Here is a 25,070-nt window from a genome sequence, read left to right as displayed (position 1 = left end):
AGCCACAGAACGAGAAAGGTAGAAAACAAGAGCACAATATTATTCTGATTTTGAAACGTGCATCATCTCTCCTTTTTTTATTGGTTAAGCTCTCCCTAAATCACATTAAGTCTTGGATGGTGTGCCCTGCATTCCCATCTGGAAGCCATTTCAAGAAGTGTCCTGCAAAATCTCATTCCCTGTCATTGTGAAGGAAAGCAACTGCCTGAATATTATTAATCCTCAATTTATTATCCCAAATATCTTGTCTCACTTTAGGCAGCCTTTATTCTTCTTGAAGATTGCTGAAAGCATCATCTCTTGGCCAGACAGCCTCTTCTGAAAATCACATACTTTCCCCCCATCACATTGAATCCCATCGGAAAAAGACTTCGTTCCCCCCTCCCTTGAATTCACAACTGATACCTTGAGCTGTCTGTTGTTCAGCCCTTAAACCATGTTCCAGTCCAGGTCGTCTGACCTGTAGCCTGTGTTCACCTAATCAAAAAGTAAACAGGGATTTACTTATTTCTTTCAAATGCCACAATGGTCAAGGATGCAGTTGCTAAAGACTGCTCGGATAGTTCTGAAAGATGCTGGTTTTGGAAGTAATCTTGACTGTTTCTAATAAATAACTTACAAAGTCAAAAACTGGGAGCAAGTCAATTTTCAAGGAACAGAAAATACTGTCTCTATCTGGAAAACATCAGCTGAAGCTTGTAAATACATGCTTTCACAGTTTCATAGTCAATCTCATGACATGTGCTCAGTTGACACTTTTTTCTTGTTGGGAGGAATGTCCCATGCCTGATTACATTTTTAAATAGCTGTTCCACCTTTCTTCATCAGCTTTGCAAAATGACAGCACTACCTTGGTATCTTCATACAGAAAAACAGGCAAATCAGTGTTTGCCTAATGCAGGTATCCCCAAACTGCGGCCCTCCAGATGTTTTGGCCTACAACTCCCATGATCCCTAGCTAACAGGACCAGTGGTCGCGGAAGATGGGAATTGTATTCCAAAACATCTGGAGGGCTGAAGTTTGGGGATGCCTGGCCTAATGACTGTGGCGGAACTTAACGGAAGAATTAGAAATCAAGAGAACAAACTTTTTAGAAAGGAACGGAAATGTTTTCTTGAGTATTTACAAACAAATTGTAAACGGATCAAGACATTGGCAGGATTATTGTAAAAACCTGCAGTTTCAAAAAAAATAAATGTATATGAGATGTACATGAGAATAGATGAAAAGAATAAGAAGATAATTTGGAGCATGCAGGAAATGATGAAAATAAATGTAAAGAACTGCAGGGGGGAGTCAAAATTGGAATGTTTGTTGAATAATTGTAAATGAAAATTATAAATAAAAATATATTTTGAAAAATGACTGTGACTACTAATGACTACTAATGAGGCAAATACCATTGATTATTTCTGCTGCCTAGAAGAGTGGCCATTGTAGTAACACCCAAAACTTCAGTGTGTTGCAGCACTTCAGAGACATTCTAGTCTATTGTGGCAGGAGTTTTCAGAAACATTTGCTTGCGCAAAGTAGACATTATGAATGCATGCATAAATTGCAAATTAAGCGTGTGTGTAAATAGAATTCAAGTGGGACCTACAACAAAGTCTTGCAGTGTGGGGAGAGTGATCCTGTTCAGCATTCCTGACAGCCATGTCAGCCCCCCCCCCATTTTCCCATCCCCACCCAGCACTCAGCATTCTATGACCACTTAGCATGCTGAGTTGTCCATGGGCATTTTCCCCCTAATTTTTTTTTATTTTTTTGTAGTTCTGCAAACCTTGAGTTTCCCCTAAGCCTGCTGATAATCTGCTTCTTCTTATGTGTGGATGTTGCTGCTTTGGCTACACAAGGCCCAGGCCTGGAGAATGAGTTTTCTATTAGTATACAGGAAAGCTGTCCATGCCAGTCTCTGTCTACCTCGCATTTAATGAAAAAGACAGTTGATTGACCAATTTATTGTGGTGTGAACTTCCAATAGTCTCTGAGGTGCATCCAGATGTTCAAACTTGTTTTCAGGTTCTGGAAATACTATATTTGAATAAATAAGAAATACTTTTATACTTTCCCTCTCTTATACTATTGAGACAGGATCTTGGATTCTTCTTTTTTTGTAGCGTTTTAATGTTTGCCTGCTAAATTTGGCACAAGTGGCAAAGAATAATTTGTTTTTCATAATACTCGATATTGTGGTGTGAGATCCTGGTGGTACTTGGAACACAAGACCTAATGGCTAAAGTGTTTGTGGCTTTTTTGAAAAGGATGACTAAGGGGGGAAACACGAATAAGGTTTATGAAAGTATGTATGGTGTAGAGAAAGTGGAGAGAGAATTTGTTTTTATTTCTTTCCTGCAATATTAAAATCTGGGGTTCACCGAATGAAGCTGATTGCTGTAGCTTCAGGACAGACAAGAGACAACCCAACTGATGTGTAGAATTCACTGCCACAGGATATGGTGCTGACTCCTTTAAAGGAGTTTAAAGGAGATTTAAGCAAGTCCATGGATAACAAGTCTATTTGTTATTTAGTAATGAAAACAAAATGGAGCCTTCGTGTTCAGAGGCAGTGCAAAGCTTGCTAGAAAGCCACATCATAGGAGAGCATCCAACCTTATGCTCTGCTTGGGGGGTTTCCAGAACCATACAGCTACCTCCTTTGGAAAACAAAATGCTGGGTTACTTGGACCTTTGGTCTGATCCCCTTCTCCCAGTCTTGCTTCCTTCCCCATTCTGCTCTCAAGCAGTGTTTTTAAAGCACTACAGCTATTTGCATATTGGCAAGGGAAGCGGTGGAAGTTGTGTGATGTTATGCACCAGAATGATGTAATTAACTACATCACCTAGTCTCTCCCTAAAATCTTTGTACACAGTTGCTCTGATTTGTGCATAACACTGCTACCTATACGCCATGTTAATGATGCAAAATGAGCTCAAAAATACCTGTTCAATCCAATCTGGCTTCCATGATGATTTATTGGTGTAGCTCACTTTATTAAAGACACAATTTATTATACACACACATGCACTGGTGGCTATGCTTCATCACTGACTGATAAAGGTGACTGAGAAAAAATGAATGAGTAGTGTTGCCAGTGTGAAAAGAATGTGTCTGTGTGTGTTTTAAAGAGACTCTGATTCTAATAATGTCAGTAGAAACATCTCAGGTGCTTAAAATCAACAGACCGAATTTATATGACAGTTACATCAAGGATAGATATTACCTGTTTTATTGCAGTGAACAAGGAATTTATAGGCATAATGTTCCACATTTGAGGCTCTCTCTGTTTTATAGTGGTAAGTTGATGACACTGGCTGAACATTTGATTTGAAATAGTGTTTGAACATCTACTACTCCCCATTCACTGATATGTGCAAACTCAACAGCTTTTCGATTCAGCCACGCTATTTATGTGTCCCTCCCTCTCCCTGTCATGTACTAATCTCTTCCAAGCAACATAATCCATTCATAGATAGTCACATAACCCAGTCATATACTGTACAGTCAGTCATGCATCTATTCACCTTAGCCAATCTACTGTCCTGGGGGGAAGATCCTGTGTTATATATTTGTATTGTTGGCTGTGGATTTTAAAATGTTGTGGGGTTGTTTTTTGTTTTGTAACTTGTAAGCTGCCTTGAAAGAACTGGTACCCTGAAAGGTGGGGTATATCAGGCTTTAAAAATAATAATCAGTGGTTGTTGTTTTTAGGTGGGCTGTAATGTAATTGTAATAAGTAAGAATTACCTACCAATTTGCTGCCACCCTTTTGTGGTGATGCAATTACTTGAACATTACTTTAAAACGGGACTGGATAAATTCCCTGAGGATAGAACGGCTAGCAGTCAGGATGTCTACAGAGGTGCCTCACTAGACGAATTTAATTCGTCCCACGAGTCACTTCGTATGTATAGCGAAAAATTCGTTTTTGCAAAGTGGCTCCCATAGGAATGCATTGAAGTCCTGTTTCTCATAGGGTGCCTCGCAAGACAAAAAAAAAATTGTCTTGCGAGGCACCCTATGGGACGAAAAAAAATCGTCTTGCGAAGCGCGCCATAGGAAACTTCGTCTTGCGAGTCTCCATTGAAATTGCAAAACGCTTTCGTTTTGCAAGTTTTTCGTCTTGTGAGGCATTCATCTAGTGAGGTACCACTGTATAAGGAACATCCAGGTTGAAATGCAGCATGCCAATGGATCCCTGTTAGTGGATGAGGGCCATTGTCTTCCTGCCCAGCTTGTTGGCTTTCTAGGGGCAGGTGGTTCAGAGAACACATATGCTGGGTTGGAGATTTGATGGAGCAAGGCTCTTCCTTTGTTAATTCTCACCACCAACAGCCCCATCTGGCTCAAGGTCTTCAACACAGGCGATTATTTTTTAGACTCAGCAACTGGAAAGGTCACAAACCATTCCATAGCATGTAAGCAGTTAAGCGAGGCAAAAGGGCCGAGTTGAGTGATCAACAATCTAAAAGTTTCAAACAGTGTAATTTGCATTTACTCCATTTTTTGTCCTACTTATCTGATTGGGGCAAATTGGCAAGCCACCATCTTCTGTCTGTGTTCTTTAATTTGATATGGTTTCCGTACAACCATAGCCTCGACCTAGCCAATTATACAAAGTTGGCTTTGATTTCAAAAACAGATAACTATTTTCACTGCTGGCTTCTTGAAGGTCAACAATATAGAATATTTCTTGGCATTATAGTGCTTTCAATACATACAATATACAGACTGGGGGCGGGGGAAGTATGTCTAGCAAAAAGACATATTGCTGGTTGTCTGACAGACAGTAATTTACCACTGATTAACTCAGTGTAACAGTTTGGCTTCAAGATGAGCTCTTGAGAATTAGTGAGAAATTGGGGCCCTCCGTGAGGTCAGTAATCAGCTTTTCTAATTGACCACAGCTGGAGCAGAACATAGGGGGAGATGAGACACAAGGTCTATGCTGTTATATGGGGGGGGGGAACCCATGAGGATTTTAGGGATAAAGAAGGGGAATCTCTTCCTGGAAAATATGCTCCTTGCCAACTCAAAGGCCAGAATTAGGGCTGGAGGTGAATGATGCTGTAAGGAATGAGCATTTGGAAGCCTGAAATATCCCATGAGGATTTAATTTCCATGCAATACGCTGGAGTTGTAAGTTGCTTTGAGAGGCAATGCTTAATCACTTATTTCCTGCATTTGTGTAATGATGAATGTTGAGATGTTAATATTTCTTAGAAATATTACCCAACTATTTCCTAGTCAAGAGGCCGTGTTTCCATAGAAGAAAATATGGGTGTTCTTGTTTCTCTATAAATGGCAGTGGGTACCAAAAAATGGGCACCTTGAATGGTCAGCTCCTACAGCCAATGGTCTTTATTCCTCTGGGAAAAGGCAAAGGTATGAATGGGCTCAGGTGGGGGGGGGGAAATCCTGTGGTTGCTGCTATTTGTGTGATCATGTCAGGTGCCAGTTCACACAATCAAAGCTTCTGCATGACCCCAAAATCCACAAAACCCACCCCTCTGGTAGAATATCCTAAAAAACATTCTGGCTGTCTCTGAAAATAATTGACCTCAACCAAGCAGAAGCGTGAATAAAACATGTCATATTATTACATTAATGCAGCATTTGAATTGTTAATGTGTTCTAAGAATGTTTCCTTTTTGGTTTAGGAAACCTTTTAAAAAGTTTGCATTTGCCAGGTGTGGGGAATTTTGACTGAAAGAGCATAACTTGTGCTGTGACTGTAGGGCTGTGAAGATCTGCCGAGCCTGAAATCACTGGACCACACCAGTTGACCTGCAACATCTGAGGTTCATGCGAGCTGTTTTAAAAACAGGTTATAACTTGTGGTGTTCCACTGCCTGGATGCCTCAAAGAAAAATATACAAACTTGCCTCTGGTTCTAAGTTAAGAGCCTCCAAGCACAACTTGACTCATAAGCAGATTATGAGCCAGCAAGAAGCTGTTTACTTAAGCCCCATGATGCTAATTGATATTTTTTAACCTAGTAGGGAAAAGAACTGCCTTCTCTTCACTTTTTAATAATGTTAAGTCTAGCATTCCTATGAATTCAGCCATGCCCTATATACTGGTAAATTAAATGCCAATAACCATGTCATCTTCAGAGCATAGTGAGTTGCGTGTCGAGGACTCTCAGGACACCCTGAAATAAAGACACAGTTCACACAAAATTTTTGTTTTGTTTTTTGTTTTGACAGAATTTTGGCCACAACTTTATTGAATTACAGTATGTGAGTGGTTGCTTAGGCATTGGTTAGCGACTATCTGTTCCCACTTAGAGTTAGGAACACAACTGACAACCGCAACGAGGTCCAGCCACTCTTGATTGACGGAATTTGTGTGGAGAGGGTAACAACGTTTAGATTTCTAGGCATTGAGTTACAGGAGGATCTGTCCTGGAGTGTTAATACAAGGGGGCTTGTGAAGAAGGTGCAGCAGAGACTGTATTTTTTGAGAATTGTAAGGAAAAACCATCTTCCACAAAAGCTGCTGCTTGCCTTCTATCACTGTGCCATACAGAGCGTGCTCACGTACGGTTTATGTGTGTGGTACGGAAGCTGTACTTCTCAGGATAGAGCAGGGCTGTGTAGAATTATTAAAACAGCAGAGAGCATTATTGGCTGCTCACTCACCACCTTAGAACAAATTTACACCACCAGGTGCCATAGAAAAGCACTAGATATATCAAGAGATCCAAGGCACCCTGGTCACCATTTCTTTCAGCTCCTGCCATCGGGACGGAGATATAGAACAATGCAGGCAAGAACGAGCCGTCTCAGGAACAGTTTCTTCTCTAGAGCAATTTTGGCCTTAAATGGAAAGCCCGGACTTTGAAGTCATCTTATTTTACTTGTTATTTTGTAGTATATTTACTGTTTTTAATTAGCTTTTTGTAATTTTGGATTAAGCGGAATGCTTTATCTGAGTGGATGTAGCAACCGAGTAATTTCGTTGTTCCCGCAAGGGGACAATGACAATAAAGATATCTTATCTTAAGCCTGCGAAAGTCCGTAAGGGTAAACATTTTTGGGGAGAGAATAGAGCTAGGCACCAGGCTCTCACCTCTCTCCAAATGCTCCCAGGGGCTCTTGTGTGGCCCTAGCCCCTTGCCAGGGTTTCAGACCAAACCACTCACAACTGCAACCAATTCCTCAACCCCAGCGACGCAGCATTCAACCAGATGTCAGTCCCAGCAGGAGAGAGATGGACTCCATCATCCCTGTAAAAGGAAGCAGCTTTGATAGTAATGCCCGGGTGCAAAATTAAGGCACCACCCAAGGCTTCTCTCCACTGTGCTCGATCTGATGCACGCAGTGAAAAGAAGAAGCTCAATGCTACGCGCAGGGAATAAATAGCACCCAACAGTCAATCAACTTTGCAACATCAAATTATTGCCAGCAACAATTGGTGGTGCCCTATCAGATTCGTGGCCATCCATACTAACTTGCCCAGCAACAGGGGATGTCATGGTTGCCCCCACCGCAACATGTGCACTCCATGAAGGACAACCCGCTTAGTATAACAGATTTCATCAGAAAAAGCACTGCGGCACTTTAGAGACTGGCTGATTTATTGTCTTATTAAGGTGTATTTGGTTTAAAAGCACATAAACTACTCTCAGAAAACCAAAGAATTCTAATTTTACCTTCTGAAAATGTCAGGTAACAACAACAACAACAACAACAACAACAACAACAACAACAACAACAATATAGAATGTTTCAACTTTCAAAAATGAAGGGTGCTAAAAAGTTGTAACATGACTTAGGAAATCAAAGGTATTTTGGTTAAATTAATATAATTTTGTTTTGCTTGGTAAGTAAAATGTGTGTAAAATTGCTTGGAAACCATTAAAACCATTAAAAATGATTGCCAAGTACTTGCAATTTTTGTTGTTGTTGTTGTTGTTGTTTAGTGTTATTTAGTATTACCTGACATGTTCAGAAGGTAAAATTAAAATTCTTTGATTTTCCGAGAGTAGTTTATGTGCGTTTTAACCGAACGTAATTTACCAAGCTAAATGTCATCCAATCACAAAAATAATAGCAGTTTTGAATTCCTCACACCCAAAACATATTTTAAAGACTCCCCCCTGCAGAAATTTGCAAAAATTAGATTTCACCTCTTGAAATGACACACCCTATATTGCCAATGGTCTTTCATAGCATATTTCTCCATGGTCTTGATATTGAAAGGTGACTAGCTGAGGCAGTGAACAGAAAAGAACTGACAACTTGGCTACAGAACAAAATGAATGTGCTGCTGTGGTTATTGTATACTTATCTCCAGCTATTTTAAAATCTGGACAACAGACATTAATCAGGGGATAGGGTTACCATACCCAATGGAAACAGGGAAACTGGCAAGCCAAATATTCAACTGACTATATTAAGGCAAATTTTGTCTGGGTGAAGACTCATACTGACAAGCACTGAAGGGATTTTGAGGGAAATAAAGAACAACTCTCGCTATGTTTGCTCGTACAGAGGAAAGATACAAGCTTATATCATCAGCAAAATATGCATAGGGGGCAAATCTATGTAGGTGTCCAGAATTTCTCAAGAAAGGATTTTTACAAGAGTTTTGGAACAGATGTGGGTTAGATACATTTTGATATATTATCAATCAATTTAGAATATATGAGAAATAATCATGTATGGTAAAACATATCAAGCTTCATTTCCCCAGTGCCTGCCAGTGAAGAAGCACTTTGTAAAAATGAAGTCAAGTAGATATTTGACTAGGTCTGAGCACTTGTTGGGGGCTGCTAAGTAGATTTGAAGGGTTTGGTTTCAGAATTGAACAAGTGTTTTTTTGCAAAGCACTTCAAAAAAAGAAAAGAAAACAACATACCGTGTTTCCCACATTTTAAGACACCGTCTTATATTTATTTTACTCAAGAAAATAAGCCTATGGCTTATTTTCGGGGGTGTCTTGGTTTTTTTATTAAGCAATCTATTTTTTATTAAGCAATCTTGCAGCAGCGCCACTCGGTTCAAGGCAGCGGGACCCAGCAGTGTCATCCTCATCCTCCCACTGCTGTTGCTGCTGCTAGCCCCTGGGGGCCGCGGAGGACGGAGGCAGGCGCCCAAAAGCGGCGACAAGGCTGGCTGGCTGGCGGAGGAGGTGGTGGAGGTGGAAAAAGGGAGGCGGGTGGAGAGGGCACACAGCTCACTCGCTTGGCTAGGCGGCCTTCCCTGCTGCCGCACCACCAGCCACCGCTGCAGCCCTTGTGGGAGCCGCCTGGCTGGCTGCTGGCTGGAGGGGTGCATACCCGAGCGGGAGCCGCTGCTGCCGTTGCCGGAGGAGGAGGAGCCTCCCGCTGCTGTTGCTACGCCGGAGGAGGAGGAGGGAGGCGCATCGCGGCCAGACCCGAGCGGGAGCCGCTGCTGCCGTTGCCGGAGGAGGAGGAGCCTCCCGCTGCTGTTGCTATGCCGGAGGAGGAGGAGGGAGGCGCATCGCGGCCAGACCCGAGCGGGAGCCGCTGCTGCCGTTGCCGGAGGAGGAGGAGCCTCCCGCTGCTGTTGCTATGCCGGAGGAGGAGGAGGGAGGCGCATCGCGGCCAGACCCGAGCGGGAGCCGCTGCTGCCGTTGCCGGAGGAGGAGGAGCCTCCCGCTGCTGTTGCTATGCCGGAGGAGGAGGAGGGAGGCGCATCGCGGCCAGACCCGAGCGGGAGCCGCTGCTGCCGTTGCCGGAGGAGGAGGAGCCTCCCGCTGCTGTTGCTACGCCGGAGGAGGAGGAGGGAGGCGCATCGCGGCCAGACGCACACAAGGAAGGCCGGCCAAAGGGAGCCCGCAGCCGCTCAACAGCACCTCGGCTCCGCTGGGCTTAGCTTCTCTGCCTTGCAGCCGGCTGTGGCTGCCGCCGCCGCCGCCGCTGCCTGTTGTCACAGGAGAGGCAGGGAGCGAGCAAAAGAGGGCGCGTGCTGGCCCAGAAGGAGGAGAAAAGGTGCAGACGGGGAGAGATGGGCGCCCCAAAGCGCCCTGACCATTGGATGTATTCGCTGCCTCCCAGGGTCGAAAAGGAAAGCACCAGTAGCCCCAATAGGAAAGACAGGCCTGCTCCAGAGGGACAGGAAGAGGCTTCCCCCCCCTCTCCCTGTGCGCTCAGCAGGCGGTGGAGAAATCAGCTGAGAGGCGCGTTTTCCCCCCATGCCTGTCGCTGGTTCGCTGGCTCCCTGAGCACACAGGAGGGGCTGAGGAGGTGACAGAAACAATGGTGGCTTACTTTCGGGGTACGTCTTACTTATCTTACTTCTAGAAAAACCCTCCCATGGCTTACTTTCTGACTACGTATTAAAAAAGGGGAAACACGGTATGTTAAGCTTGGAGAAGGATTTGGAGATGGAAATAACTGAGAAGAACTGGGCAGATATATGGTACAAAAACAAACCCATTTAAGTGCTTCTCTGAGGGAAGTTAATTATAAGATTTTGAGCAGGTGGTATGCAACATCTGTGCACATTCAATACATATGTAAAAAGGGTAATAGGGCCTGTTGGAAATATTGTGGGAAGAGAGGCTCCTTTAAGCATATATGGTGGTCTTTTAAATAAATTCAAGGATTTTGGCAAAAAAAAAAAGTATAGGAATGGATTAAAAATATCAAAGGCCATTATATTCCCCTAGGCCCCACATTAATCTGCTTGAATAGGGTTTGAAAGATACTGAATGTTATACTTTTAAAGAATTTTAATTTTGTTAATAGCACCAAAGTTACATATAGTCCCAAATGGAAAATTACTCAGGCATCTACATTTATACACCTGGTATACAACTATTGGGACATTTCAGTCATTCATTAGGTAATGGATCTTATGCAGACAGTACAAGCTCTTCAGATGGGAAGTGCATTTCTTGAAAATTGGAAACCCTTTTCCTGAGGCCTGCAGATATTGACAAATTGCTTAGCCGTTAGAACATAGCCTCCATGACACTACAAAGAATGTAGTAAAAGGTATAAGCAGATAAGATATTGTTTCATGCCAAGTGGGAGTATCCAGTGGCATAAGGTAATATAAATTTAATTTCATATAAATGTAGTGAAAAGGTCCTGCACTGTTTCTTATTACACTAAATTGGTCAAAACAATCTCCTGGTCTCCTAAAATGTCTGTATCTTCCATTTGCATCTCACAGCAAACATTACATGGGTAAAATTATGCAAACAGCTCAGAGACTGGATGGGTATGATTCTGCAACAGCTTTCCTGCCAAGTCTAAGCAACTCAAAGTGAAAAGAAGCAATTTTCTATTATTACCACTTGGTTTTCATTCCTTCTCTATACTGCATTAAATCTCCAAATGAGAGAGAGAGATCATGCACAATACAATATAAATTAAGTCTTGTTATTTTTTGTGTTTTATTAATGGCAACTTTTTGGTTTTTTTGTGCTCACAAAGGTAATCAGTCTCACAATATGCAAATACTGTAGACTGCTTCTCTTACACTGTCATGTGTTTATTCTGTTGTGTCTTTTCCCCCTTGTTACACACTCCTGAGCAGTGTGAAGTTTCAGTGATCCCAGCACATACCTTGGGGTTGGTTCTCTTGGAATGAAGATAAATGAGACTGGTAGTATTTTTATGACATAATGTTTATTTACACACATATACAGGCTGAGCACATTAGCTTTCTAGGAGAACCACCCCTCCCATGCCCTAGCATTGGATTTCTTTGCAGAGCAAGTCAGGTCTCTGTGCCCAGTTTCAAGACAGCCTGGCTGACACGTAGATCACATCACATCCAGACAGGGGAAGGATAAAGAAACCCCATCCAGAAAGGTCTCTGCCCATTTGCTTCTGCAGCGACAAATCATTTGCACAAGATCAACTCTTTACTTATGCAAAGGCCCGTTTTCCCAACAAAACAGAATATGTGAGGCTAAGCTTCTTCACTTAGCTTGACTTGTTTAAACATCCCTCTTTCTACGAAACTGAACCTCAGTCACAGCTCTTAACAACAGTATTGGAGAGGACCCCCAAAATCCATTTTGTCTAATCCCAATTTCACTGTATGCATTGATGTTTTCCCCACCCAAATAGGAATAGCCTGAATCTGAATAGTAAAAAAAAAACATTTAAATGTTATAAAGAGCAAATATTCTTATTGGGACAATGCATGGTGAAATATATCCCTGCAGTTGTACTTCAGTTTTTGAAACACTGGGACCTGGAGTTAATTTTATGGTTGCTGTTGCTGTAACTTTTAGAGTTCCATTTCGGTTTGTAATTATGTTCTCCTTTTTTTGGCAGGGGGTGCGGGAGAGAAAACTATGAATTCAAAAACGCACCACCAGTGATGATTGACCTTTTAAGCAAGCATTTTAGGTGTTAGCCAAGTGTTCATCCTGACACAGTTATTTAGGCAAAAGAAAGATCAAGGGTGCCCTGGCAGATATTGGAGGACCTGCGGCAAGGGCTTCTGAATGATTCCCAGTCATTTAACCAACAGCAACAAGATTTCCTGAAGTACAGCGTGTGTGCGCGCGCGCCGCGTGGTTGGCGGGGAGGGTGGTCGGCGAGACGATTGACGTCTCGGGCAGCCAGTCGAGGAAAGGGACCCCCCCCCCCACAGATGCGTCCCTCCCCTTTTAGGAGGAACCCCGCGCCGAGGAATGGCGGTGAAGGAGGCGCCTGCCGTTGTTTACGGGAGTCTCCTAGCAACAGGAGGCCTCTGGTCCCTCCGGTCTCCATGGCAACCACGCCGCGCTTGTTCTCCGGCGGCGGCGGCACCTGCGAGGGTCGCAGTGGAAGAATCCGGAAGCGGCTCGGCTAGGCCGGTCTGGGAACGAGGGGCGGCGAGGGAGCCTCCGGCTTGGTGCTGGTCCAGGTCGCCGGGCTGCTGTCTCCGAAGGGCCTCCGCGGATCCAGCTCAGCCCGGGAAAAGGAGGACTGGGACTGTGTGGCCGTATATACTTGTGTGTGTGTGCATTTATATAGCTGTTCCTCATCTTCCTGAAGGTATCCAAGCGGGGCTGCTCAGCACCCCTTTTTCCTCAGCCAGTGATGGGTGTGTGCTTGGGTGGGGGGGATGCTTAGGGGGAGCCCGTCTCGCAACGGGGCTCTTGCACCCATCATCATCCCTTGATCCCTTGTCCTTTTAGCTAAACCAGAAAACCATAGCCATAAAATTGCCAGCAACTGCATCGTGCTATGAAGCAACAGGTGTAAAGAACGAAATTCTAGGTTATTGCTAGTGATTTTGTTGTTACTAATCCTCTCTTGTTTTGCTCATTATTGTATATATATATATATATATATATATATATATATATATATACACACACACATATGTATTTGTATACATTTATATACATATATGTATATGTATGTATGTATGTATGTATGATGTATGTATATATAAATAAATATGTATATATTTACAAAGCTTCTTTTCTGAATGCTGATCCTTGACTGTCCTAAAGAGATTGGTTGATATTTTGAGCAGTGATCACCTTCAGCCTTCATACCCAAGACAGAGCTTTTGCCCCCAAAGCAACATGTGTTTGTGGATCCACTTCTTAATTACACTCGATTTGCTATTTATTTTAGAGGGGTGGTGTTCTTCTTATGAGCCAGCATTCGGCCAGTTGTGACCCAGCAGTAGGTCCAGACCCACTAGTTGAAAACTATGTTTTTGGATAATTTGGAGAAGGAACCCCCTACAAATGGTTTTTTTGTGTGGTGGTGACTTACGTTTTGCCCACATTCATTATACATTCCCAAGTCAGGCTGAATTTAATGCTTGATTGTACTTTGCTATAACAAGTGCTGGGTTTTCTTACCTCTTTTTTAAAAAAGCTTTAGAATGGGAAGACCCACGTTCAGTTCCAGCTCAACCTGAAGTACAGTAACTAGGGTTGCCATATTTCAAAAAGTAAAATTCCTGACACCCGCAAAGTTGCTCCCCCCCAAATAGGGTTTTTAAGGAGCTGTTTCCACTGCTTTTTCCATTGCATTGCCATACATATGGGGTTTTCTCTGAAATTTCGCCGATTTGGCAATGTTCCTGCCTGACACCATTTTTTCACCCGAAAGCTGGGACATGCCACAAATTTTCCTGACGTACGGCAAGCCTATCAGTAACCAACCTCACTGCTTCTCTGTGGTAATGGCATCCTGTGCATTAGGTCCAAAGAAGAGCAGACCTGTGTGTTTAAAAACTGCGCCGAAGAGGGAATTGAGCCAGGTGAAACGTGTACAAGTGCAGCTGAGAAAAGCTGTACAGCCTAAAATTCTCTCGTACAACTATCAATACCCTTTACAGAGTGTGCTGGGATTCTGAAGGACTAGGGATTGCTGCATTTATAAAATCTAGTAGTAAGCAGTTTTGAGAGGATTGCATGACAGGAGATGTGCATGGCTTTGTCCCCCCTGCCTTTAGACTGCCACATTACCTTGCATTTTTGCTGCAACAGCAAAATCTATCTTCATTGGACCCTTGTGTAGTTCTACATAGAAAATATTTTGCTAAGTTTTTTGTTTTCTATGTTCATTTGTGAAGGGAAAGGACACTGGGATGAGCCTACGCCATGGGAGTAGCCTTGACAAGAGCAGCTCAGTGGACTGCCGCCGGTTCTGGAAAAGGAACGTTGGAAATCACACCACTGAATGAATCACTTTTGAATGAAATCATTAAGTTTACGGAAAGCTTTAGCAACAAACATCCTCAAGAAGCTGCCTTTGTCTTTAAGGAACCACTTGAATGGCAGACAAAACTAGAGCCTTCAATGTTCGAGTCAGGCTATGAAGTCAGGTAAGACCAAGGTCAATGACCATTTATGAAATAATGTAAGTATAAAAAGTGAAGCCTGCCCATTAAGGTTATTGTTCTTTATCACTCCTTTATCACATATCAACATTTCTTGCTTTCTATGTGTAGATGCTGTAGAAAGTAGGCAGAATGGAAAACATTATGTTGTGATTTGTAACTTCCCATTCCATCCCTTTGGGGCCTCCTTCTATTACTTTGCACTTACATTTTCACACCATTCGGAATTCAATAGATTTCACAAGCCTGTGCATAGATTCATGGTGACGAAGGCTCACCAATTCTTGTAGTAATAGCAAAGGGCATATTCCAACCAAAGTTAAGCACTCTGTCTGTCATTGATGCAATGGAACACAAGTCTTAACTTTGGCTCTGTTGTACCCATAGGCATATGTGTTTGCTGATGCTCTGACCAGGCATGCATATTAAAGAGGTCCTGAAGAAGAACGACTGTAGAAGGGTAGAAAGCCATTGTCAGAAGCAAGTTTTAATCCCTCTGCCATTCTTTTTGAACAACTTGCATCACTCTTGCAATTTTTGTATTATGTACAGTACATCCAGGAGATGCAGTGGCCTGGCTTGTATGTCACAGTAAACCACAGTTCCTTGGTAGACCTATATGGTAGAAAGAAGAAGAGGTGCAACCCAGATCAGACTAGCCAAATTATGCAGATACCAATGAGTTTCATTCCCATTACATTCTGTGGAAAAGTCAAGTGGAATGTACAAGACCATTAGGAAAGGGGAAACAGACACCTCCTAGGAAACAGGGATCATGGGGAATGGGGCAAGATGCATGTTTAACCTTTGCCCTTGAGGTATTCCCAAGCAAATCTCTTCTGTTGTCTCTGATATAAGTGACTAGGCATCTTACTTATTTATTGCATTTATAGCCCACCTTTTCCTCCAAGAATTTCAAGGTGGCATACATAGTTTTCTGCTCATCATCATTTAATCCCCACAACCTTGTGAGGAGATAATAATAATAATAAATTTATTATTTGTACCCCGCCCATCCGGCTGGGTTTCCCCAGCCACTTGGGCGGCTTCCAACAAAGATTAAAATACATTAAACTATCACACATTAAAAACTTCCCTAAGCAGGGCTGCCTTCAGATGTGTTCTAAATGTCATGTAGTTGTTTATCTCTTTGACCTCTGATGGGAGGGCATTCCAAAGGTGGGCGCCACTACCGAGAAAGCCCTCTGCCTGGTTCCCTGTAGCTTTGCTTCTCGCAGCGAGGGAACCGCCAGAAGGCTCTCGGCGCTGGACCTCAGTGTCCGGGCAGAATGATGGGGGTGGAGATGCTCCTTCAGGTATACTGGGCCGAGGCCGATAAGGGCTTTAAAGATCAGCACAACACTTTGAATTGTGCTCAGAAACGTACTGGGAGCCAATGTAGGTCTTTCAGGACCGGTGTTATATGGTCTCGGCGGCCGTCACCAGTCTAGCTGCCGCATTCTGGATTAATTGTAGTTTCCGGGTCACCTTCAAAGGTAGCCCCACGTAGAGCACATTGCAGTAGTCCAAGCGGGAGATAACTAGAGCATGCACCACTCTGGCGAGACAGTCCGCGGGCAGGTAGGGCTTCAGATAGGTTAGTTAGGCCAAGAGGCAGTGACTGGCCCCAGGTCACCCAGTGGCCAAGTGGGGATTTGAAACCTGGTCTCACTCCCATGGGAAAAGTGAAGTGGTGTTGTGCATTTGAGAAACTGCTGAGATGAGGACAGAGCATGTCCCTGGAAGGCCTCCATGTAACCCTCTTCAGATAATATGCCAGACAAGGATACATTGTGCTTCCAAGTGTTAATACATGAGTCCTCTCTTATGTTCCCCCTTCCCTACAATCATAATGGTGAGTATTTTGCTAGTAATTGTGTTTTACAACTGCTTAGTGAACACCTGTAACATCTCAGCGATTTTCAAACATATGACTAAAGCTGACATTGTCTCTAGAAATATTCTCATAGACTGGAAGGAGAATATGAAGCCCACCTTTCACCTACATGGTTTGTGTAAAGGTGAACTGGGGTGGGCATAAGTTTAAATCTTTTTAATGTCCCCTTTTCCCGTTGTTCATATCACAACTTTAGGTCTCTCTGGCAAATTTTTCCAATGATATGTACGCTTTATTATAAAATTGTTTTCATAGGTGTGGTCTGTTAAAACAAATTCCAGTTGTTGTGAATTCTTGCATATTAAGTTGTTGTTTTATTCTACCAGTGACAAAACAGCAAAGTCTCAAGAATTAGACAAAGATGGGCAGCCACTGCTCCTGCTCAGAGGATCAGCTATCAGCGTTCGCAGTTTTGCGCAACTGTCTCGTTTGCTACATGTGGCTGGAGAAAAACGGCTAAAAGAAACTCGGGCATGCCTTGAAGGTATTCAAGACTTATTTGCCCACATAACTGGAAGCTTCTCAACCATACAGGGATGCAGCTTTTCTGACCCCATCCATGTTTTGCCTTTTTCCTGCCTTAAAAATAATATAAAGTATGACAAGGACTAACTGTGAGGGGAATCCCATAGTTATCTATGTGTAAAGTCAGAAACTATGTTAAAATTGAGTAACCTTTAGGCCTATTTAAAACATTATCCTATGCTATTCATGCAAAGTTATTTCATGTGAATTTAGCCTGATAACTTCCTGGTGTGATGTTTATCTGAATTTCTTACACTATGAATTCTTTACAGCCAATAGAGACCCCATTGTGAAAATTCTTGGCCCTGGTTATGGGACAATTGAAGGAGAGGATATGTCTATGCTTCGTTTACTAGACAAAGTGAAAAAAGAAGAGGTTTCTGATAATGAAATGAAAATGAAGATTTCCTTACTTCTCCAGCAACTGGATATGCAACTACTTAATAGCTCTTTAAAACAGATTTCACAGTGAGTGTATTTCAGATAGTATTCTTTCCACTTTATCATGCCAATACCTCTCATGCAGGCTCACTTTATGTAAGATATTACAGCAAGTGCCACACTTTTAACATGGGGGGAGGGAGGAAGATGCCGATACTGCGTTCCCTTGTGTACCCTCAGAAAAAAACCACTGGTTTTAGCAAAGAAGGTTTTACACTTAACTTTATTAATTTGAAACCCAAGTGATTTGAAAGGGATTTTTTCAGGTCTGCAAAAATAAAAGGTATATATCTTTAATGTTTTCTATAATCTTGCAGTACAAATATGTGCACATGGCTATGATCTTAAGATAAGTTCAGGACAGACAAAATGAATTATTTCTAAACAAACTTTCCATTAAATCCAAATTTGCCCTTTCCGAGAAAAATGTAATTAAATTTAAGAACAACAACACTGTCGCTAGTGACTTGGTTGCAATATCTGAATGGCCTTGTTTGTTATATTAAGTGTCCATTTGGAAGCCTTGGTTTAAGAAAAACCCAAAATTTCCTTTCTTTCCCATTAATACTACAAATATCTACTTGACTATTAGAATATAACTCATTTATTCTAATTACAGAGAAGTGAGGTTAACTCCAGCTGTTGTGAAAAATGAAATAGAACTGCTTAAACGTTTCTCGGGAGCGAAAGAAGATGCAGTCCTTGAATCACTGGAATATATATCAGGTCCAAACTCTACTTTTTATCCATATCATGTTTTCGTAATTGCACAGTCATTGAAAATACAGGCTAGTACAGGTGAAACTCGGAAAATTAGAATATCATCGAAAAGTGCATTTATTTCAATAACGCAACTTAAAAGGTGAAACTAATATAAGAGATAGATGCATGACATGCAAAGCAAGATATGTCAAGCCTTTATTTGTTGTAATTGTAATTATTTGTCGTTAGGCGGGTCAATTATAAATGGAATGTAATTAATGAAATGTAATAGCGATATTTATTTTTGTATGATTGTAACTATTTGTTTTATTACTGTGGAATTTCCAAAAGAAAGCATTTGTAAATAATAATAATAATAATAATAATAATAATAATAATAATAATAATAAGTTGTATTACTGAAATAAATGTACTTTTCGACAGTATTCTAATTTTATGAGTTTCACCTGTATATTAGCGCCTACATTGTAAGATGGCTTATCAGCATCCATTAAGCAGGAATTTCATTCTGTCTTTGCCGTCATGTCCTTTAGGGGCTCCAAAGTGACTGATGAAATATCTCAGGATTTCACTCTTCATTTGTATTATAGTGGTGCCTCGACTTACGAATTGAATCTGTTCCGAAGGCACCTTCGTAGGTCGAAAAGTTCGTAAGTCGAAAAACGCCATTGGAAACGCGATTTCCCATAGGAATGCATTGGAAACGGAAAAATTCGAAAGTCGAAGCAACCCTATCTAAAAATTCGTAAGTTGAAAAATCACTATCTAAAACGGCCACGGTTTCCTTTCGGATGTCGAGACATTTGTAAGCGCGCGGCCATTAGCCCCATTCGTGAGTCAAAAAATTCGGTTGTTGAGTCGTTTGTAAGTCGAGGTACCACTGTAATACTAACAATATTTACTATTTTAATAAAATGATTTCATGCCTCTTTGCTAGTCGTATACATCACAGATATGGGCCAAACATTGCTGTTGTTTGATTACAGACTATGAATTTTCAAATGGATGCCGTGCCCCACCTTGGAGACAAGTCCATGGAGAAATTTGCTATTTGGCCATTAAACCAGTTGACACAGATCTTATGTACGTCACTTGCAGCACAGCAGGAGTATTTTTAAATGGAGTAAGTAATACTTATATTCAAGAGTAATCCTTGATGACATTTATAGTTAAGAACATGCCAAAACTTCAGATAAGTTGCATTTGTTTATAAGCAGCCAGTTCTGAACCAAACATGGGAACAGGTCAATTAACCCAGGTCACTGTTTCTCAACAAGGGGGCATATGACAAACTTGGGAGAGACAGAATGTTTCCAAAAATATGTACAATATACATTTTTTTAAAAAAAAGAGTCACAAAATTTCAATAAAATAATTAGGGGAGCCATGTTTGAAGGGGGGCCTGGGATTTTTATGTTAAGAGGGGGGCATAGATTTTTAAAAGATGGAGAAACGCTGATTTAGATGCTAGTACGTCTGCACAGTGGCGCTGTGGGTTAAACCACTGAGCCTAGGGCTTGCCGATCAGAAGGTCGGCGGTTCGAATCCCCGCGACGGGGTGTGCTCCCGTTGCTCCGCCCCAGCTCCTGCCAACCTAGCAGTTCGAAAGCACGTCAAAGTGCAAGTAGATAAATAGGTACCGCTCCAAGTGGGAAGGTAAACGGCATTTCCGTGCGCTGCTCTGGTTTGCCAGAAGTGGCTTAGGCATGCTAGCCACATGACTCAGAAGCTGTCTGCGGACAAACACCGGCTCCCTCGGCCTATAGAGTGAGATGAGGGCCGCAACCCCAGAGTCGGTCACGACTGGACCTAATGGTCAGGGGTCCCTTTACCTTCACTTCTGCTTAACCCTTTACACAGGTTGAAAAGGGACAGAACCAATAAAGTGCTCAGTGAGTCATCTATTTAGCCTTATATTTCCAAACAGTCGAGAATGTGTATGTCAAACTAATGCTCTCCCATGTTTAAAGGTCCACGTAATGCTATCCAACATGAGTAATTTCCACCTTTTCTTTAGGGAGGCTTTCAAATACCCAGTTAACTCAGCCCACAGATGTTTTAATGCTTATTTCACCTACGGCATGCTCTACATTTTTGTTGTTCTTAATGTTACACTTTTTATACCTCAGTTTATAAATCAGAAAACAAATTGCTCTCTGATTACAATAATGATTTATCAAGAAGATACATGTAAACTCTCAGAAATAGTTGTTGCGATAAATAAATAAATCAATAAACTGTCGAGAGAAGCTGTGGCAAAGGGAGAGAAAAGAGTGGACTTTTCTCTGAGTGTCACATTGAGCAACTTGCACTCACCTTCAGCCTTATGAGCAATTTCAAGGCAGAGTGGTCTGAACCACACTGAATTATTTCAAGACAAGGACTGGAATCCTGAACACCTATAATAGGGAGTCCTGTAGAACTCAACAGAGCTTATGTCTCAGATATACATAGGATTGCACTGTAAGTCTATGATTCTGATGAATGAAACATTTTGGTTGTGAGATTATGCAAGACTGCAAAGTAAGTAAACTACTCCTATTTTTACAGGGAAGGGAAAAAGAGAGGGATGAAATCAATTACGAGAGAATGAGTGACATATACAAAGATCTTGTCTCATTTTTAAGGGAAAGATCAGCAACATTTGTAGAAAACATGGCTAAACAGGTATGCATTTCAGACTTACTCCCCAATAACCTGTCATAACAGTTTGCAGAGATACACAGCTGAATTGTTTTTATGTTTAGGATGGTATTTATTTATTTTTCCATAAAATTTATACACTGATTGTAAAACAGCAGCAGCAGCAACACCCTGAGGTGGTAGCAGCACATACACAGAAACACAAAATATTAGAAATGATTGGCTTACAGGGATATGAAAATAAGTTTTACCATGCAATCATATATTTTATAGTTGTTCGTTGGGCTTTGCTTCTTGGTGACTTATCTTTCTATATACCTTTTCCCCAGAATTGAGCTAGTTTTATTTTGCATTATGAATGAAATCTGAGTTTCCAAAAGCATAGGATAAAAGCACAGTGTTCAAAATAGTAGAACTGCAAGTTTTGTAAACAATTCTAAAATGTAATCGTTACCTAAGTGTGTAATGCAGTCCCCTGACTTCCAACTAAAGAAGGTGAGAGCAGGAAAAGAGCTCTTTAGATTGAATATACTTAGCCTTAGTCAAAGGCATGGGTAGGCAAACTAAGACCTGGGGGCTGGATCCGGTCCAACTGCCTTCTAAATCCAGCCTGCGGAGGGTCCAGGAATCAGCGTGTTTTTACATGAGTAGAATGTGGCCTTTTATTTAAAATGCATCTCTGGGTTATTTGTGGGGCATAGGAATCATTCATTCTCTCCCCTCCCCATATAGTTTGGCCCCCCCCACAAGGTCTGAGGGACAGTGGACTGGCCCCCTGCTGAAAAAGTTTGCTGACTCCTGAGGCTTATTGGGGGGAAATTGCTGGGATTTTGTGCACTGAAAAATGTTTGATTATCCTTACTACAACTATTTACACCCCATATTTCAGAAGACAACTCTGTCTAAGGCAGCCTACAAGTAGCATTTAATTCCTTTAAAAAAAACAACAAATAAAACAATGACCGCTGCCCACATCAAATGGGGGCGACTTTTGCGTGGTTGCGTGCAGCCCCCTGGACCCCAGTCTGGCTCCCGGTAGTTCGGGCTGGCTTCATCCTCCCCAGGCTGGATACCTGGGGTCTCCACCTACCTCAGTCATCCGCCCAATCTTGCCTGGGGGAGGCGTTGCCAGGTGATTGGCCAGGTAAGGGCCCACAACACAACTGAAGGTGAAGCTTACCTGTGAAGTGGCAGTCAGCTCCAGAGCTTTAAAAGAACCAACAACAAATAAAGCAAAATGAATATCAAGTTAAGAAAAAGACTCTTCTCACAGGGCAGTTTTGGCAGAAACTTTGCCTGCCTCTCACTGTAAGTCTTCTTAAAGATGTTGCCAGATTACAGTTTTTGCCTTCGAGTCTGCACTACCACTCCCCTCTCCCTGACTCCCACACCTTGGGGGTGGGTCTCTGACCTTTGGGGACCACCCCAGGCCAGGAAGCAAGAAGTGGCAAATGAGGTGTCTGGCTCCAAGCATTGGGGTCTTTGCTGCTCATGGAAGGAAGGGGGCCGGGTTGAGTGGGGAGCGGTTGCTCCAGGAGAGGCCAAGCAGCTTTTCACCAGCTTGGTTCGTGCCACATGGGACCCCTAACTCCCAGGCACACACAAGGCTGGCTAGGGAGAGGCTGAACCTGCTCCACCAGAGCTCCAGATAGAGCGAGACAGGGACAAGGCTAAGCAGGGACACTTGGTGGGCATGTCTTGGTCTCCATTGGTGGCAGCTTCTTTTCCATCAGTTTTCCCTAAATCGACAAAGGCAGTGTGTAAGTCAGATAAACAAGTTGTTGAAGGGGGGGGGGTCTCTCTGTAAACCTGGAATTCTGCCAATTGCATTGATTCAGGACTTTTCACCCAGATCCTAAGCACGTTTCTTTGGAAGCTATATCAACTTGTTTCCATGGATGTTAGCAAGCAAGCCTAGGATTGCAGCAATTGGCAAATACTGTAGCTGCTTCTCTTCCTTTAGAGTCCTACACATGGTTTCTCTTTGCGCAAACGTCCAATTCTTAAAGCAGGAAAATAACGTATTTTACTGAAAAAGGTCAACTGTCTTTGACAGTGCATTAAATGATCAAAACCATTCCTCTTTTTAGCTTTGCCCCTGATGATTTGAATAAAAGGAATATTTCTCCTTTTACAAGAATTGTCTTTGGTTTAAACGTCAGACACAGTCGGGGTGTTTCCAGCTCACACAGCATGTGTTACCACCGTGCTAAGTAGTTCCAAAATTTAAGTATTCCTGGCTACTCTGGATAAGAAACACATTTTATTCCTTAGAGTAAAATTCACACAGTGGTTAACAGTGTCACATAGTTCTTATAGCAGACTACTGTCTTCAGTGATTGCAGTTTGGCGGGGACGACGACGACGACCGTTTTAAAGTTGTTTTTTTTAAAAGGCCAGGTTCAACAGGGTGTTATGCTCATGAACACCGGGCTCCTAGCTGTCATTCCCTCCATAGTTCCACCCCCCCCAAAAAAGCTGCTGTTGTATTTGGGGACATCATTCAATGCAGCACAAGGCTGCTGTAAACAGATATATATTAAAGAATCCTGAAACATTGTACTCTGTGGTTTATGGCAGGATATGAAAACCACAAATTTGCTTTAAATTTAGAGTCTATTTAAATTGAAACTTAGTTCCTGAAAACTGTATTTTTCAATATTTAATCTTAGGAGAAATTTAAGATTTGGACTCTCCATTTTACCAGAGACAATATTGTTTCCTTATTAAACTGGGAGCTCCCAAATCCAGGGGCATTTTTAAAGTAAAGAAAATGCAGGCTACAACTTGTTGCCTAGATAATTCATTCAGAATTGCCTTGGCTTTCCAATAACACTTGACAGTTTCTGTAAGATAAGGAATATTCTGCTAAATACTCTGCCAAATCTAGCATACGCTGAATGTTTGGTAAGCAACTGGCAATCCTGTTTGCTTTCATTAGAGCTATATCAACTAGAGTCCCATCTTCTCTTTTTGCCTGAACAGACCCAGGTTCTCAGTATATCCACAGTGCCAACTTAAAAGTAATTCAATAGTTATGCTTTCTCTTCGGGAAGCTGTAGGTGTTTGAGGAGATGCTGGGGATTCTTATCAGTATTGCAAAATTAGAATTCAGTCTCGGGATTCTTTGCAGACAGTTAGCCTGGTATAAATGCAATATATGTCTGTGCTGCAGATATATCCAGAAACACTAGCCTTTATATGTTCAGGCGTTGGGAGGCTGGTGCTTGGATTACTGGTGAGAAAAGACAGGGAAGCTAATGCTTCTGCTAGGTCTGCTTTAAATTCCTATTGAACATTAAAAAAAATTAAGAAGAAGATAGTATTACAGTGGGAAAGAGCTGTTTATTGTTGAAGCCCAACACATTTAAGAGTTATATATGGTGTCGACCAGAAATACAGAGAGTCACTCCACCATGTGAGGTCTGGTATAATTTTGCTTTACAACATATGGTAAGAAAACTGCCTCCTGTTTGCACATTTCATGCAATTTAAGAGGAACAGGAAGAAGAGAGACCTTTTGGAGTCTTAAAAATCTCATCTTCTGTGCTGTAGATTCTCTTAGTCTGAAATTTTCCATGCTCTGGATAATATCCATTACCTTTCTGAGTGTTGGGAGGACTCCGTTTCAAGATTTATTGATCCTGATGTTAAAAACTGCAGCTTTTTGCCCAGTTGCATATGCATCAGACTAATCCGAGTTGATCCAGTGAGTGTGATTTGTTCGTGCATTCAGATTGCCTCTCCTACATAATTGTGCCTCATGTGTACAAGAGTACTCTTTAAGGAACAGACTGCACTGTGCAGTCTTGGGAGGAAGAGGGAAATTAAATTTTGGTGCCTCCTTTGCCCTCTGCAAGAAATAGGAACTGTAATAAGGGGGCATGACTGAAAAGTATGACTGCAGAGTACTGAGGTTCTCTCTCTGCCCCTGCCCCTAGCCGCATCATTCAATTTTGAAACGCATGAAACCGAAGGGCTCCCATACTTAACCAAAGATTTGATTGGGATGAATCTTGCAAGACTTGTCTTTGGCCCTGCTTGCAGAGGAACAACCAG

General features: G+C 42.2%; 1 protein-coding gene across 1 annotated transcript in view; it reads left to right on the top strand.

Moving 5' to 3' along the window:
• The first annotated feature begins 12,601 nt into the window (after positions 1 to 12,601).
• Positions 12,602 to 25,070, top strand: part of ODAD2 (outer dynein arm docking complex subunit 2) — a 77,618-nt gene continuing 65,149 nt past the window's right edge. The window contains exons 1-7 of the mRNA XM_035130099.2: positions 12,602 to 12,972; positions 14,516 to 14,767; positions 17,006 to 17,163; positions 17,477 to 17,672; positions 18,265 to 18,371; positions 19,355 to 19,491; positions 20,919 to 21,035. Of these exons, the coding sequence (XP_034985990.2) occupies positions 14,544 to 14,767; positions 17,006 to 17,163; positions 17,477 to 17,672; positions 18,265 to 18,371; positions 19,355 to 19,491; positions 20,919 to 21,035 (939 nt within the window). The 5' untranslated portion in view covers positions 12,602 to 12,972; positions 14,516 to 14,543. The remainder of the gene's footprint in view (positions 12,973 to 14,515; positions 14,768 to 17,005; positions 17,164 to 17,476; positions 17,673 to 18,264; positions 18,372 to 19,354; positions 19,492 to 20,918; positions 21,036 to 25,070) is intronic.

Source organism: Zootoca vivipara, chromosome 12 (genome assembly GCF_963506605.1).
Source record: "Zootoca vivipara chromosome 12, rZooViv1.1, whole genome shotgun sequence".
NCBI lineage: Eukaryota > Metazoa > Chordata > Lepidosauria > Squamata > Lacertidae > Zootoca > Zootoca vivipara.
The sequence above is the reverse complement of the archived record's forward strand: the minus strand, read 5'-3'. Positions and strand labels throughout refer to the sequence as shown.